The sequence below is a fragment of the Varanus komodoensis genome, unplaced genomic scaffold, assembly GCF_004798865.1.
Source record: "Varanus komodoensis strain SLA01 unplaced genomic scaffold, ASM479886v1 scaffold23, whole genome shotgun sequence".
Taxonomy (NCBI): Eukaryota; Metazoa; Chordata; class Lepidosauria; order Squamata; family Varanidae; genus Varanus; species Varanus komodoensis.
The window spans coordinates 37897-55740 of NW_025335627.1; the positions used below are offsets into that span (position 1 = coordinate 37897).

Below are 17844 nucleotides of genomic sequence, written 5' to 3' on the forward strand. Positions count from 1 at the left end.
CGGGAGGAGCGCGGCGGGCGCCTGCCTCTCCGCTGCGGCGGTGCCGGCTGGGCGCCCGCCTCCGTCGCGGAGCCTTCGCCCCGCGCCTCGTGATGGAGCCCGGCCGCCGGGCGACCCTCGCGGCCCGCGGCAGCCCCGTGCGGGAGGCGGTGCGCAGCGCCGCGCATTTGCAAGCAGCGGATAGAGGGGATCCGTCGGTTTCAATAACAAAGAGTGGGGATCGGCCTGGGCCTCTTTCCCGTGGCCGGAGCTGCCCTCCCTCTTCTTTCTGGCCCAGAGTTGACAGACTCAGCCCTTTGTTCCGAAAAGCCCAAGCGCGATCGTGCCCATCCATAAAGGCCCCCAAACAATGAGTATTTTCGATCATTTTGTGTTTGCGCCGCCCTGGGAGATCACGTGAAGGCTTGTTGACGCAAGACGTGTAAACAAGACTTGTTCTGCTGTGTCTTGTGTGAAAGGTCTTTTAGTAGTGATCACTTCTTGCTAAATGTTAGTACTTTCAAAATGTACGAAGAATGTGCTGTATGAGGGAGGCCTTCCACTGACCTGATGAAATAAGAACGGGGAATTTCTTGACCCGTTATAAACCCCAAAGAGGTTCAGCTAATTAACTGTAATGGCACAGAAAATTCATATTGCTTAGTTTGGCGGTAAGGTTAAACTGTGATTCAGTGCTATGCCCTGGAGCCTGCAGGTCATGCACTGTTGTTTATCGCTCTGCAGCTGTGCAGTTATAAGAGGTAGATTGCAAGGTTTTGTTACTGTTTTCAGATAGCTACCTACAGTTCAGCATTATATACAGACCCAAAACTTGTTATTTTTAGCTAGAGTTTATTGAAACTAGAGGAGTTTATAAACCATGGTTTGAGGTCAGTTTGCTTCTGTAATCCTTGTTAAGACTAACCACTCTTTATCCAGATTTAGGTATAGCAGTAAACTGCATTTAGTTAAAAACAGCAACAAGAGCTTCCAGTCATTTTGCCCTTAGGGGGGAAGGGGACGGGAGGGGGCAGAAACCAAGCCAGAGACTTTTTCACATAAATGTTAAAATGATGGCATTATGCCCATACACAGCTACTGCATTGTTTCATGAATATATATAGGAAATATTTTTGTTGTTACGGTGGGAAAAATCGAGTTATGTAAGGACAGTTTTTCCATATAGTAGGGAACACTCTTATTTCACTATAATCAGCAATAATTTTTAAATTAATGTTGGCTTTATTTCCCATAATCCTGCACTTTAACCTTTCATCAGCTTCTAATTCTAAATGAGAAAACTAGGAAGGCCTCTGCAGTTATAGGCAGTCTATAAATATGTAAATAAATAAATAAAACTAGTGGTAACTTATTTTACTTTTTTCATGTTGTAGTACTTGCTCATTAGTGTATGTTTTATATAGCATTGTGGAATGTACAATCCCATGCATGTTTAGACAGAAGAAAAGGCCTATAACTCCCAGCATGTCCCATCGCCTTTTTCCCCATCTAAATGTGGAATTGCCCCTTTAATGACTTTTGCTAGTATAACACACAGCAACATTTAGTTAGAACACAGACACTACAAAATATGTATTGAACATAGTTAATTTTATGGAAATAATTAGGAAACAAGCCACATTGACCCTGTATGCTTCTGAGTAGCCATTGTATTAACTTCCCTGACACTTTCTGGCTCCTTTGGAAGTAGTGTAGGTATCTTGAGAGTGAGCTGATTGGCTTATTTCCCATGGATGAAAGGTTAAGGTGCAATATTATGTGGGAACATGAAGCAAATGTAAGAATGCTGAGAATTCCAGTAAGCAGTTTTTCTCATCAGTAACCAACCAAGTTAATGCCGCATTTCTATTTTGGTTGATTTGCTGCATATCAAGTACTTCAGAATTTCACTTTTCCACTTGGCAATAATAGATAACAGATGTTAACTTTTAAAACAAGTCCTTTTTATTGTTTCTGCTTTGTTTGAGCTTGCATTTTCTTGACCCATTTTTAATTTCTAATAAAGGATAGAAACTGAATTAATATTGCTATTCATGAACAACGGAAGCTATAATTTAATCATGATCTACTTATGAAAGAAGGACATAAGTTTGATTATGTTCCTTCCAAGTACTAACTGTTTTATACCATAAGCCTCTGGATGGAAGGCCCTGTTTGGGGCCAGTTAAATAAGTAGTGTATATAAACAAATAGCCTTGTGCAAGCTTTGAAGAGATATTGATGCATTTTAGCATCAAGCAAATGCTTGCTCAGCATGAAGCTTAATGCTTTCTTAAAAGGTGGGATACCTGTCATTTCCACAAATTCTTTCTGTATTTGCAAAGCCTTTTTTTAAAAAAGGATTTACTTCGCGGGTAGCTGCCAACACCCCCCCCCATCATAAAACAACATAAATAATGCTGCAGAGGTAAACATTTTTGGAGTGGGATGAGAATTAGACTAGTTAAGGTGATTTAAAGAAGCCCTGGGTGTGTGTGTGGGGGGGGGAGTCCTTTAACACTGAAAAGGCAGAAAAGGCATGCTTGAGAGTAGGTTGTCAGGATAGCTCATTAATGGAAGAAAGTTGTGGGTTCTTTGCATTTGTACTTCTGGATTTTTAAAGCCTTTCATACAGCCCAGTGCGTTCCAGTGGTTTCGAAAGTGTTGAAACTTCCTGAGGGTTGCTTCTTGAAAAAATCACTAATGGAGGGAGGCTTTTGTAAAGGGTTACTGAAAAACCGGCCCCTCGCCCAGCGGTCCTCCCCAGCTGTTGTTCCAGCTACCTGTCCATGGGGAGGTGAGAGGGAAAACACAACCAGCAAGCAGGTTGTCAACTCCGGTGAAAGCCTACTTTTTTCTCTTCCCTTTCCATTCATTTTTCCTTTTGTATCTTTTTTTTAGTTGATAAACCTGCAGGCAGGGACTGCCTTGTTTTACTTATTGCATATGGGGGGCCTTTTTGGCTGAAGAGCAGGATTGCAATCCTTTAAATAAAAAAAGGCACACTCGATCACTGCTGCTGATCTTTGCAGTCCTGGGCAAGTGCTGGATGGTTCTAGGTTGCATGGTTGTTTCATGTAGGCAGATGGGGCAGCCCATGTACATGAATTGCCTGTGTACCTGGAAGGGTGCTTGTGAGATCTTGAGTGCGCACAGTGGCATCTGTGCATGAGTTAATTTATAATTCAGGTGTTGTTATAACAAATTGATTTTCATTATTAAAACGTGTCTTTTCTCCTTTGTGAAGTTGTTACCATAAAATAACCTGAATTTTATATCTATGTATACATGCCATCAAGTATATCCTGATAAATTGGAAGAGCTCCTCTCCCTTCTATGTAACACAAAGGAGAAACATTATTTCAGTCTATATCTCTATGCAGCTTGGTAGGGTAGGATTGGTTGTTTTATCCTCTGCAGTAGCTTGCAGCACCTTACAAAACTAATTTGTACATCAGTTTCTTCATAGTTCTTCCTGTCATGACAGAATCTGCACTCACAGTTGTATCACTTGAGAAGGCACAGAAAGATTTGTTTGATTGTTTGAAAGTGTCCATATCAAAATTTCTTTCCATGTGAAAAGCGTGCATATCTGGAACATCTGTCATAGTTTTGCATTATGTTCCATGTAATTTGGGCATCTAAATATAAATTTTTGTTTCCCTCCACAGAAGAGGATTGTGCATCTTAGGAAGATCTCTGTTGGTTTTTTCTTTTAATGATGATTATTGCTTTTCCCAGCTTCCAGATGGTTTATCTTACGGAGCAGGGGTCCTCAAACTTTTTCAACAGGGGACCAGTTGAAAGGTGCCGGCAGTGGGTGCAGGCCGACAAGGCGGTGCCGGCCACAGGTGCAGGCCAGTGAGGGTGGGGAGCACATGCGTGGCGAGGCGAAGTGGGGGCAGGCGCACACGGTGAGGCAGTGGCTTGCTTGTGTGGAGATTGTTTTCTCCGAGCGAGCAAGTCCAAAACCACTGAGGCAGGCCGGATAAATGGGCATGGCAGGCCAAATCCGGCCCACAGGCTGTAGTTTGAGGGCCCATGTTATGGAGGATAAGTATTCCCAAAATGATGAATTTATTAGCAGCACTTGAAACTGTCCAACTATTAGCTTGGTCAAACATTTTTCTCTTCAGCCAGAAATGAATAAAAGTAATGAAAGGTATTTGGCGATTTGGGGTTCTTTCAATATTGGCCATGAGGCCAGTTAGTACTAAATTGTCTTTTGATCTGGGTGACAGATTTTTTTACTCTTAACAGTTAGTAATTAATACATCATGTAGTTTCTGTACAGCATGGTTAATTCCTCCTCTCCTAATCTTTCATGATATTCTGTCTATTCAGGGGAATATTTGTGTTAAATATGAAAGAAGACCCTGTAGAATTTAACATTATCTTTCATGTTTTTCTTTTCATTATTGCTACAGGAAGCTAAACCTTCAGCAGAGGACTTGGGGGACAAGAAGGAGGGAGAATACATCAAGCTCAAGGTCATCGGGCAGGTGAGTTCTTCTGTATTCAATTTAATGTGGATATGTCATAATTTCTTGGCATAAGCCTACGGTTAGATCCACTTCTTCTAGCTTAGTTGTCACTCTCATGCCTGCTCTTGGAGCATGTATATGCTAATAAACAACGTTTTTATTTGCAAGCATTAGTGGCTACTACAGGAAGATACTCTTTCTTCAGTTAAAGCCAGATTTGCAATTAAAAACCAATTTGCAATTAAACATGCAAAGGCGGGGGATGAATTTTTTACAGCTCAATATGCCATCTCACATATGACCTGTCTTATCTGTGATGGAGCAATAGCCTTTCCTATGAGGTAAATGCAATGTCTTGTCTTGAACATTTACTGTAAGCAGTTTTTGAACTTCTGTAATAGTCAGTGTTTCTTGGTTCATGCATACCTAATTTCACCATCTTTAGAGCATCATAACCATGTGGGGATGTTGCCCAGGGCTGGAGAGCAGAATGGAAGCATGTTCTGGCTTCTGCTCTAAACCAGTGGACCTAGGGCCACTGGGAAGCAGCAAGCGCTGCTTTCCAGAGATAACACTAAGCCAAGGGATAGACCAGCCTGCCCATCCTTCAGCCAGGGAAGGGGCAGTTACAGGGATCTCGCTTCCCTGTCCCTCCCAGAGGGAACCTTCTGCTCCCACAGGTATTTGCTCTGCAGGGATTGCAGAAGGAGAGGAAAGAACGCTGCAGCCCCAGCTCTTGAATAAGAGCCTCGGTCAAACATGAACATTAGCAAGGGAAGAGCAGTCTGAGGTGGATGGCATTTCAAGTGCTTCAAGATAGCTCGCCATCTTGTTCTGGCCTTGGCAAGCTGATCCTGTGCTCTTTACCTCCACTCTCCTTCCCTTCTCTTTGTTTTAAGCTTGATAGCAGGACCTCTCATGTTTTCTTCTCACTGGTGTGAACCAATATGGGTGACAATAGCTGTCTGAAAAGCAGGATAAAAATGTAGTAAATAAAGACATACATGATAAATAAAGACGGATATGATATGAGTGCTCCCCCATGAAAGCTGGTGTGGTATAGAGCTGTGGTTTTCAACCTTTCCACAGCTGGAGACTGGCAAAGACAGGAAAACTGCCTCATGACTACTGAGGCAGAAACAAAAAGTATCATACAGATAATACAGCATACTCTGTGTTAGTTTCCAAACACAATACCAAAAAAATGAAAAATCTCTGAAGAAACCAAGCAAGAAAAAATGCCAACAAAAGAACAAAATACTGGAATTGATGCGGTGTGGCTCCCAGCCAGCTCCCACCGAGCCATCTCTCCCTCCCTAGTCCCCCCAGCGGCACTGGTGCACCCCCAACACACACGATGCCAGCCAAGGAAAAGGTGGTGGAGCATAGCCAGCCCCCACACCAGTCTGCAGAGTGGGATGCACCCCCCACTGGCAGGAAATCTTCTGTGGACCAGTGTCTGAAAACCACTGGTATAGACTGGGATATTGTGGTCTTTTCTCTGTCAGGTGAATACTTTCTTATTTTCCCAGGCTTTTTTTGGTTTTACTACCTTTTAATTTCTTTGCACTATTGTCATTTTCTGTTGCTGATTTGATGTTGAGACTGTTGTAACTGTCTTAAGTTTTTATGCCTCCTTTTTGTTTTTATTCTTTATGGTTTATTTGCAAGCTGCCCATATAACTTTACGTTCATGAGCAGCATAGGAATTGTTATAAGTGAATAAAACATAAATAGCTACTGCCATTCTGAGTGGGCAACTGGATTGGATGGTATGACAGTAGATTAACATGTGAAGTCTGATTTTAAGTAGATAATTCAGGTTGTATTTGTGTCTGGCATAAGTTGTTGATTGTAGTATTTTATTTGCATTAACCAGAGGTGGTGAACATAGGACAATTTTTTTTTCAATAAAGCTGACATTAGAACATTTAAAATAAATATTTAATAAAGCAGACCATCCATTTTAAACAACTAAATAAATTTCTGTGTCAAATTAGACTATTTGTTAGCCCCTGATGTAAGCACATGGGAGGAACAAGAATTCAGGAAAATTAGCAAGGATAATTTTCCATTGTGAAATTGCTGTCTTGAAGAAAAGAAGTGCCTCTATAATAGGCAGAGGACACTAATACTGTTTGTGTTCTTTTGTAGGACAGCAGCGAAATCCACTTCAAGGTGAAAATGACAACGCATCTAAAAAAACTTAAAGAATCATACTGTCAGAGACAGGTTGGTGGAATTGAGGAACTTGACCATTCTTTTTTTAAATGAACTTGAATTCTTTCTGTTCTATGAAAGGAAGAGGAATTGGCTAGATAAAACAGGAATTGATATTATTCTATTCTATTCTATTCCATACTATACCATACCTACTACAGTGGTACCTTGGCTCATGAACTTAATCCGTTCCAGGACTCTGGTCTTGATCCAAATTGGTCATGAGCCAAGTTAAATTTCCCCACAAGGTTCAATTTAAATAAGGTTAATCCGTTCCATAACTATTTTTTTTAATCAGAAAAATGTGAGGCAAAGTGACAACAACAAAGATTGCGGCCATCTCCCCGCCACCCCCTAGCATCCCTGCACACATCCACCATCCTGGCATACTGGCGGTGGGGGAGACGGCCTAGATCACGGTCACGCTGGAGGGGGAGAGATGGACGCGATCATGCTGGGGAGGGAGATGGCCGAGATTGCAGTTGCGCTCCTGCAGGAAAGACAGGCGTGATCTTGGCCACTTCCCCCCTGCCCGCAGCATGATCGTGGCCATCTCCCCACTTGGGGGGGTTGCGGGAGATGGCCACAATTGCAGCCACCACCCAATGTGGAGTTTGCGACCTGTTCTTTCTGTTCTATGAAAAGAAGAGGAATTGGGTTGATAAAATAGGAATAGATATTATTCTATACTTTTACACTATACTATATTATACTATACTATACTATAGAATAATATCTATAATGATGATCCTGGTAGGGATTGGCTGAGCTCTTCAGAGGCCAGGGAATCTTCACATATATTCACTGTTCTTCGCTGTTGCAGGAATGGAACTTTCAATAAGAAATTTTACAAATAGCCCAACTGCTCTAAGATAAGTGAGGGACAGATTAATTTTCAACCTGTACACTGTGCCATTCTGTAAAATATTCAAGGTAGCTTCCAATCAAAAATAAAGCTGCACAACATAGATTTTTTTTAAATGTCCAACAAAACAGTCTCCTGTTCTAGAGAGTGTATGAATTGCAGGTAGGAAGATTACTTGATGGGAAGCTGAAGAGGGGATAGGAGTTCCTGGAGGTACTAAAGTTATGGGCAGGATTTCAAAGGTTGGCTGAAATAAGATGGCAGAACTGCTGGTAGAGGCAATGCAAGCATGAGTACTGGAGGTATGGGGTTGGAAAAAGGAAATGCAGAGTAAAGTGAGACTTCAGACAACTTTCATATAACAACTAGGGAGGTAGAAATTTTTTAAGTGCGCTAAAAAAAGACAACAGAGCTTTGGAAGCTGGAGAATTCCAAGCCAAGCAGGTGAGAGACATAATGTTGCTAGGCCCTCAAGGCTTGGAGGACTCTTTACCATTTAAAATTGTATGAGAAAATTTGACCAAGTTAGACTTTTGTCATGTTAGCGAAAGGTCATATGATTATTTATTCTCTTTTATACACAAATATAAAAGGGTGAACGATTCCATCAATGTGCATACCTAAAACTCTTTAAGGTGCACTGGGAAAGCTTACACCATCTCTCTCAGAGCTCTGACATACAGCTCCCACCACCCTAATGTAGAATGGGCTAACCAGTCCCCAGCAGTTGCTTGCCCAGTCTGTTTTAGAAAATATCCACAGGAGAGTTATACTTCTTCCCTGGAAGTTTGCACACTTGAAAATATTCCTGTTGATAAAGGAATCCAACTGACTCACAGCTGAAATGATTGCATGACTCACCAAAACTTTGCAAAGATTGTAGCCTGTTGGTTCCAGAAATGAATTTGTGGAATTCTGTTTACAGCATGAGACTTTCTTGGTTCCATCTCCCCTGCATTACAGCCCTCTGGCTCTTTCTACCAAAAGCCACTTCCAAAGATCAGCAGACCCTCTGAAAGTGCAATGAGCAGAAGGGAGATAGAGAAAGTCTGGGAAGTTGGGTGGGGCTGCCTTGTGGAAGCAGAAGTGCCATTATGCTCATGCAAGGACATCTCTGGATGCAAGCCCCACTGCCTTTTAACATAGGAGCACACTCTGATAGTTGCTTCGTATTTCAAGTCATGGCTACTTCTCTGGTCTGAAGCCTTTTCTACAGCATTTTTGGGTATACTTTGTTATTAGTTTTTCCTAAACTATTCTAAGTATTTTTGGAGGGTGATCAGCTGTTTGAATGAAATGAACTCAAGAACCAAAGTATGTCTTCTAGGTGTAAAAACACATTTTCAGTAAATAGTGGCAATTGGAATATCCCTTAAGAACATGGATCAAAAACCTAAACATGTTTGTGCTTTGCAAGAGTTGTGTGTGTTTTCAGTTATGCCAGGTCATTCAACAAAATGCTACTAGATAAACATTTATTTATTTATTTATTTATTTATTTATTAATAAAATTTGTATGCCGTCCAATTACTAACATCTCTGGATGGCTAACAGCATAAATAAATTGACGACCCACTCTGGCTGCAAATTAATAAAATACATTAATAAAATTCAATATTAAAACATATTAAAATATTGATTAAATAAAAAAAGTCTTAACCTGGCATCGAAAAACATATAATGATGGCACCAGGCAGACCTCTCTGGGGAGCGCATTCCACAGTCGGAGCGCCACCGCAGAGAAAGCCCTCCTCTGGGTACTCTGTCTCCTAACATCTTTCACAGAGGGTTCCCGGAGGAGGGCTTCTGTTGCCGATCTCAGGGACCAGGGGGCAAATAGGGAAAAAGGCGTTCCTTTAGGTATCCTGGTCCCAAGCCATTTAGGGCTTTATAGGTAATAACCAGCACCTTGAATTGAGCCCAGACTTCGATGGGAAGCCAATGGAGCTGATAGAGGACTGGGGTTATATGAGAATAACACCCAGTCCCTGACAGCATCCTGGCAGCTCTATTTTGAACCATCTGAAGTATCTGGACTGTCTTCAAGGGCAGGCCCACGTAAAGTGCATTACAGAAATCCAACCGGGAAGTAACCAATGCATGTGGTACTGTTGCTAGGCAAACTTCCTCCAGGTAGGGACGCAGCTGATAGATTAGCCAAAGCTGAAAGAAAGTGCTCCTCGCCACCACTGTCACTGGGGCTTCCAAGGACAGCTCCGGGTTGAGGAGCACTCCCAAGCTGCAGACACTTTCCTTTAGAGGGAGTGCATCCCCATCCAGGGCAAGGCCCAAGTCACCTACCCAGGAGCTCGAATCACCCACCAACAGAACCTCTGTCTTATCTGGATTGAGCTTCAGTTTATTGGCCCTCATCCAGCCCATTACCTCAGCCAGGCACCGGTTCAGTACAGCCACTGCCTCACCTGGATTGGTTGAAAAAGAGAGGTAGAACTGGGTATCATCAGCATACTGATGATTCCGCAGCCCAAACCTCCCGATGACCTCTCCCAGCAGTTTCATATAGATAGTAAATAGCAAGGGGGACAATATGGAACCCTGCGGTACTCCATGGCAAAGTTGCCATGGCACAGAGCCAAAGTCCTCCAACACCACCTTCTGGAATCGGCCTTCAAGGTAGGAGCGGAACCACTGCCAAGCAGTGCCTCCTACTCCCAGTCCTGCCAGCCTGTCCAGGAGGATACCATGGTCGATGGTATTGAAAGCCGCTGAGAGGTCCAGGAGAACCAACATGGACGAATTCCCCCTGTCCCTCTCCCTGCATAGGTCATCATACAGGGCGACCAAGGCAGATTCAGTGCCGTACCCGGGTCTGAAGCCAGACTGAAATGGATCCAGATAATCAGTTTCATCCAAGAGTACCTGGAGTTGTCCCGCCACCACCCGTTCCAACACCTTGCCCAAAAATGGAAACTTGGCCACCGGTCTATAATTGGGGGCCATCTCTGGATCCAGAGACACCTTCTTTAGGACAGGCCTGATTACTGCCTTCTTTAAAGGAGCGGGCACCCAGCCATCCCTCAAAGAGGTGTTAATAACCTCCGGGATCCAGGAACCAATCCCGTGTTTGGCTTTGGTCAGCAGCCACGAAGGGCAAGGGTCGAGTAAGCAGGTGGTAGGACATACTTGTCCAAGCACCTTGTCCACATCATCGGGCCGCATTAACTGAAATCCATCCATTAATAACTGACCAGACGGGGTCATTGGTGTCTTCCCTAAGGGATCTGAATCAATTGTGGAGTCCAGCTAGTGACGAATCTGAGCGATTTTCTCCTTGAAGTGCTGGGCAAAGTCGTCACAGCGGGCCGTCGATGGTGGTACAGGATCTTTCTTAGAGCCGGGGTATATCAGTCCATGTACCACTCAGAAAAGCTCCACTGGACGGCACTGTGAGGAGGCAGTGGAAGTGGAGAAGAATTTCTTCTTTGCCGCCCTCACCGCAACAGCATAGGCTTGATAATGAACATGTAAGCGTGTTCAGTCAGATTCATCCCGTGATTTCCTCCACCTATGCACTAGTCATCTCCCAACCCGCTTCATCGTCCGTAATTCAGATGTATGAGTATACCATGGAGATGGACGGGCTCTGCTTGGCAGGAGAGGACACTTAGGAGCTATCGTGTCAATCGCTCTGGCCATTTCCCCATTCCAAAGTTCAACCAGAACATCAACAGGAGCGCCAGCTTTATCAACAGGAAAATCCCCCAGAGCCCTCAGGAATCCATCCAGCTCCGAGGGTGGGCCATCACAATAGGGTTCACACTCTTACAGAGGGAAAGGCCAGCTCTAAGCTCAACCTCACAAGGAAGTGATCTGACCATGACAAGGGAGTCAGATGCAAATTCCTCACCCTCAAATCACCCTCTTCCTGCCCCGTCGAGAAAACCAGGTCCAGCATGTGACCATGTTCATGGGTCAGGCCTATGACATGTTGAGACAGCCCCATGGCCGTCGTGGAGGCCATGAAGTCCTGAGCCGCCCCGGTCAGAACAGTCTCAGCATGGAGATTGAAGTCCCCCAGGACCAACATCCTAGGGGTCTTCAACACCAGGTCCGAGACGATCTCCGTCAACTCAGGCAGAGAGTCTGATGGGCAGAAGGGTGCACGGTACACCAGCAGAATCCCCAATCTGTCTCGATCGCCCAGTGCCAGGTATAAGCACTCTAGACCTGGTCTCGAGGGGAACAGGAAGCTCCGTGAGGGAAATAGAGGCTCGGTGAATTAAAGCGACCCCCCCCCCCGGACGTGACTGGTGCTGGACTAGATACCCGGGTGGGCACAGCTGAGAGAGGGCTACATCCCCACCCTCTCCCACCCAGGTCTCTGTAATGCAAGCCAGGTTGGTCCCCTCAGCCACAATTAAGTTGTGGATGAGGGATGTTTTATTATGGACTGACCTGGCAGTAAGCAGCAACACCGTCAGGCCCGAGGGGCGGTTGATAAGCTTACCCGGAACCTTCTGGTTGAAGGAATAACCAGAAGGAGGAACAGGTATCAACCATCTGTCCCTCCTCCTTCTGTGCCAACATGTCAAACCCCCAACGCCATATCTTCCCTTGTAACATAAATAGTAACATAATTAAAACAGCAAAAGTTAAAGTGTGGATTGGGATTGAGACACCAAGGTAAAGCATAGGTGTATGGAGCCTAAGTTATAAGCATGCCCAACTGGGGAGTATGTTTATTGCTTGCTTGAAAGGTTTAACGTCTAAACTATGATTTATGTCAAAAAGCATGGAAACTATATTTGCAAGTACTTGTAACTCTTCACTTAATTTAGAGGGCTGTAAAGCACGTGTGTGCGAGTGTGCCAGCTTGGATGTAATGACAGGAAATTGGTTTAAATGCCAGTGGGTTGTCAGGCATGAACAGGAGAGCACCCCCTTTTCACTTGCGCTCTGCAACCCGTGATTGGCTTCTTCATAGGTTGTTGAGCATAATGTGCAGACCTAGACCACTGGGCTGTTTAGGGGTGAAAGAACCAAGTGATTTACCTGCAAACCAGGTGTGCGTTTGGATATCAGACAGTAATTGAGATCTGTAATTTTTTGTTCATTGTTGTGTTTTTTGTGAGGTTTTTCTTTGAAGTTCTAAAGATTGAAATAAATCTCTCCCCCCCCCCCCTTTTTTTTTTGTTTTGTTTTTTTGAGGGAGTTCCAATGAATTCACTCAGGTTCCTCTTTGAGGGTCAGAGAATTACTGATAATCATACTCCAAAGGAGGTGAGTTTCTCATACTGAGCAATTTTACCAGCACAAACTGTTTGGAAACAGGATGTGGGAATTCTGTGTTTGTTGGATTCTGAAATTACGTTCTGGGCAGCTTTGGGTGTTACTCAGCACATTAACCAATGGATTATAAATACAACAAAACATAGCAATTGCAGAATTAAAACAGCATCCAATCACTAGACCCACTTACAGGCCAAAAGTCTTCTTGAGCAAAGCAGTCTGTGTCTGCAAGCAGAGAAGGGAACAAAGTTAGCTTCCCTTGGGAGGGAGTTGGCTATGAGAAAGGCTCTCTTGGGTCACCACAAAAGGGGGTCTGCTGAGGGTGGTCTTGAAAGAATTGGTCTCCAGAAAAGTTTAAGAATTGGGCAGGTATGTATGGGAGAAGGCAGTCTTTTAGATAACTCATTCCCAAGCTGCATAACCATCAGCTTGAATTCTGCCTGGAAACAGATGGGTAAATTGCAAAGCTGCCTGCAGTTTCTCCTGAACAGCAGTCTGGCTGCAGCATTCTGGACTAGCTGAAATTTCTGAGCGGTTTTTGAAGGTAGCCTTACATAGACCAGACAGAATGCCTGTGGTCAGGTCACTCCTCTCTAAGGACAGATGCAATTAGTAAACCAGCCTCAGTTGTGGAGTACCTTCCTGGCCACCACAAAACCTGAGCGTCCAGGGTTAAGGCTAAATCCAGACATAGGAAGTGTGTCCAGAAAGTACCGAGAATGATACTTTAAAAATTCTTTTATTGAAAAATTTTACAATTGAACGTTGTCTCCTTCAAAGTCTGCACCTTATGAATGTACCTAATGCTCCCAGCAAATTTTCCATTCTTTGTAGCATTCCTGGAAGTCTTCAGGTGGGATGGCATTCAGAGCCGGCATCCACACTATCCACACTACCAAAATGGTGTCCCTTCACATCATTCTTTGGTACTTTGGGGAGATGAAAAAGGTGCAAGGAGCCAAGTCGGAGTTGTAGGGTGGATGGGGAAGCACTGTGATGCCAAAGCACTGAGACTCGGTGCATTGCCATGATGAAGGATCCAAGTTGAGCCGATCTCAACTTGTGCCATCGGTACACTTGTGCAGATGATAGTGCTTTTCCATAAGCTTTCCTCACCATTTCCAAAGTTTCTGATGCACTTTTATCCAATTTCACACAATTTTATTGCGTAGTGCTGTTCCAAACTCACTTGCATTTTTCTTAATATGAGGCACTTGAAAAGGGTGTCACAAAAGAGAATGTCTCGACTCTTAACAGGGCTTGAATGGAACTGATCCGTGTCCTAACGTATACCTGGCACCCCACCCCAAGTGACCTTGACCAGGTTCTCCCTTCACAGAGCCCTTCTTGAGTGTAGGGGCTTCATTCTCATTACTTTCTGGACACACCACATACACACCAAGTGTGAACCTAAGTCTTCAGGGCAAGTGTAACCCCATATAGCACATGTTGAATCTGTTCCTTTATCTTCCTGTGACAGACCAAAAGCCCTTCTGATTAAGCTTGCAATTGTTCGCCCTCATCTAGACCATTACCAACATCAGGCACTAAGATAGAACAAGAACTGTTTCTTGCATTAGGTACAAAGGATAAGAATTGGTGCTATTAACTTTGTGGAGGCAGTGAACTCCAGGCCCCTGGATTGTCTCTCCCAGGAGTTTCAGCATGGCTTAGATCAGTCTACCCTGATACCTGCTGAAATGGTTTATTGCATAACCAGTCTTTACTTGCTGGCTCTTACAGCTTTTGGCCACAACAGAAAATTAAATGCAGTACTGTGCATGTAAAGCTGCTAATGATATGTGGTTGTGTTTACATCTGCCATGTTTCCTCTTTTGCAGCTTGGGATGGAAGAGGAAGATGTGATTGAAGTTTATCAGGAACAGACAGGAGGCCATTCAACAATTTAGATTGTTTGCTTTTTCCTCCCTCCCCCTTTTATCCTTTTTTATTTTTAAATAATAGTTCTTTTGTAATGTGGTATAAAACACTGAATTGAAACTGGCACCCCACTCCCATATCTGGAGCGTTATTTCCAAATGTCTGTTCTGAATTCTTGTGCTCATTATACACTACCGTTTGTTTTCATTGTGCCGAACTCTTGTGATCTCGCTGCGGTTGTACTTCCCTTTTCTTCCTGTTTCCTCTTTAGAAATACACCCACTCACCCACCTACACATGCATTTGTGTGCTGACAAGGCTCATGTATTCAAGCACGTTAACAGATCTGCCAGGTGGGCAAAGGTTCCTAATATTATGATGTGTGACTTTTACTTGTGACTTTTAAGAAACAAAGGAGATGAAGCTTTTTTGAAATCTAAACAATGGAATTGTGTCCTCAAATTAAGAACTGTTTTCTGTAGCTTTTGCTGATGGATTAGGACAGAAAATATTCAGAACCTGATGGGGAAAAGTCGTCGTTTTTGGTAATATATTTGAAATGTCTTCACTGAAGATAACATGGAAAATTCTTCTGATTTTAGGTGAGCCTAGGAGTGTTCTAATTTTTAGTGCTTAATACACACCTTCATGTACCAAGAGTTGGTAACGATTTTTACATGGTTGTACCTTTTGGCCCAAGATAATGCGTTTTGAATGGAGATAGACTGTACTGATTTTCCTTTAAATAAATGAGAGGAAACAAATTTATAAACTTTTGCATTTTCTTTTGATATTTCTGAAGCTGAGAGACTGTTGAGCAAAAGCAGTGAAGAATGTTAAAAAATTGGTTTCACATATTATTTGAGAATATTATAATTTTAAAATAGGCTTTTAACGTTTGATAAATCTTGTGAACTAGTGGCCTCTTTGCTGCTTGCTATCAACTTTTAAGTAGCAGAATTTCAAGCAATTAACATGTGTTGTACATGCAATGTATGCCTCCTGAATCCTGAGCATTAATGTTAAAATTGAAAAATAAAGTTTGTAAACATAGATACAAGAACATCTAGGAGATTTGTTAACCTCTTACCTTGAACAGGTAGGGTGCAATCCTACACCAACTTTGAGAGAAAACAGAGCTGCAACCCTGCAGTGTGCCACAGCTAGCCCAGGAGTCTGCCTTTTGTCTATCTAAACTTGCATAGGATTGTACCTTGTAAGCACATTTTCTTTAGGGGTAAAAACTGTCACGACACACCAGGGTCTCAACTTCAGTGAAGGTTAGAGTAGGCCCAGTGACGAGGCTCAGGTTAGTTATCACAAACTTCCCCCATTGATGTAAATGCAACTTAATCATAAATAAATTTCTATCGGGGCCTGAGTGTCTAGCTTTGGAAATGCGAGGTAGTTCATCAGAAACTATATTCTGTGGAAACAAAAATAAGTTGTGTGCATGAACTGTACTAGGTGCTAATGGAAGCTTAGTGTGACCAGGGCCAGAGACACATGCAAAAGCACAGACCTAAGATTGAGTTCCTCATCCTTTGAAGTCCATTCTTCACCATTTTGACTTCAGTAGGATCAGGACTGGAGAGGTTGCACCAAATCCTGTTTCTGTGTATGCTGAAGAAAGCCTAATGGATTACCATGGAGCTCATGTCTATGTACGTGTTCTTAGGTTGTAGGTACTTCTGAAAATATTTACCAATCTGATGCTGTCCCAAAGTTAATAGCAAGTGGTTAGAGCAACTTTCTGAAATAAAAACTATTCATTGGTTTTTGTGGAGTTTCTTGTGAAGTAGTATTCTGAAATGAGGGCTGTTCCCATTTTAAAGGAAACCTTGTTTCCTAATTGGTTGTCTAACCCAACATTCTCAACCTCCATACCTATTTTTTAGTAAATTGCAGAACTGTGTCATAGAAAACCTGTCATGCTAGAAGGAGTCTTTAGCTCAGGTTTACAGTATGATGACAGGATTAGAGACACATTGCTCTACCTCTGCTTTTTTTTTCTTGCAAGGGGAGTGGGAAAATAACAGAAATTGAGACTGCAATGTTCTTAAGCATGTTTTAACAAACCATTTAATTGTGAGTTTAACTTTTTCTTGAAGCTGGCACTTATTGTAAAGTGTTAAATGGACCTTTTCCAATGCTTGTAGTTTCCATGTCCCACTTCTGATGCCTTTTTGTACACATGCTAAACTTTTTTTAAAAATTAAAATTTGTTTTCAAAAATCAGCATATGGGGTTAAGTGTTATCTATGCTTACAAGAGTAATCAAGCTGAGTGCAAAACTGAGTGAAAATGTGTTTTAGTCAGGCATATCCTTTTGCACATCACTCCTTCATCAATTCATAACGAAACATCCACTTGGATTAATAGCTCTTCCAACTGGTATGGATTTAGGGCATTCCTGAGCTCCATGCTTTTTGTATCCTTTCACGATTTAGTTGCCACAATTTGGTGCTTCGTAAGAGTTTGGGATGTAGGTGGAGTACTCTTACTTCGCAATCTTCGTGAATAGATTTGCAACCTCATCTCAACAACAATTGAACATCTCAACCTGACCATTCCTGTTAGAAAGTATGTGATTTTTTTCTGTTCTGGTAGTCCAGAAGTACCACCCCCATGCTTTAGGGGGTGAAAGTGAAGATTTTTTACTGCAGTTCTTGAAAACATGTCTACTCTTTGATTCTGTTTTCTTAAATTTAAAAAACTTGGTTCAGTTGTTCCAGAAAAAAGTATTTGCCATTTACAGAGGGAAGGCATAGTCTCTGCCCCTTGCCCCCCATTCAAACCACATGCAGTTATTTCTCAGCAGCACTTACCTGGTGTTTGTAAAACTTGAATTGATTGAACTTTAATCTCAAATAGTTAAAATTTTTATAAACTGTTCTTTAGTGAACACTCTGAACAGTGTACATGGATTAGAATATGAGTAGGAGTTGATCTCTGAAACCTTCCATTGGCCTCTATCACTACCTCACTTGAAAGTTGATGGAAGAACCACAACTTCCCTTGCTTGTAGGCTGAGTTTATTCAAGCACCCCAGAGAAAGGACTCCCAGTTCTCCGGAGGCTTAATGTTGTTTTTCTTTAACAGCCTAAAACATGACAGCAGAGGACAACTGTTTGCGCTCAGAGGAATTCACTGCAAGAAAGCTAT

The 17844-nt window shown here is 42.8% G+C and overlaps 1 protein-coding gene across 2 annotated transcripts in view; it reads left to right on the forward strand.

Annotated features, from left to right (window-relative positions):
• Positions 1 to 16917, forward strand: part of SUMO1 (small ubiquitin like modifier 1) — a 17308-nt gene extending 391 nt beyond the window's left edge. Inside the window, exons 2-5 of one of the 2 annotated variants that reach the window (XM_044431914.1) lie at positions 4407 to 4481; positions 6618 to 6695; positions 12718 to 12789; positions 14640 to 16917. In XM_044431914.1, coding sequence (XP_044287849.1) covers positions 4407 to 4481; positions 6618 to 6695; positions 12718 to 12789; positions 14640 to 14708 — 294 coding nt within the window. In that variant the 3' untranslated portion in view covers positions 14709 to 16917. The remainder of the gene's footprint in view (positions 1 to 4406; positions 4482 to 6617; positions 6696 to 12717; positions 12790 to 14639) is intronic. The other variant, XM_044431915.1, reaches the window with a different exon arrangement.
• Positions 16918 to 17844: the final 927 nt, after the last annotated feature.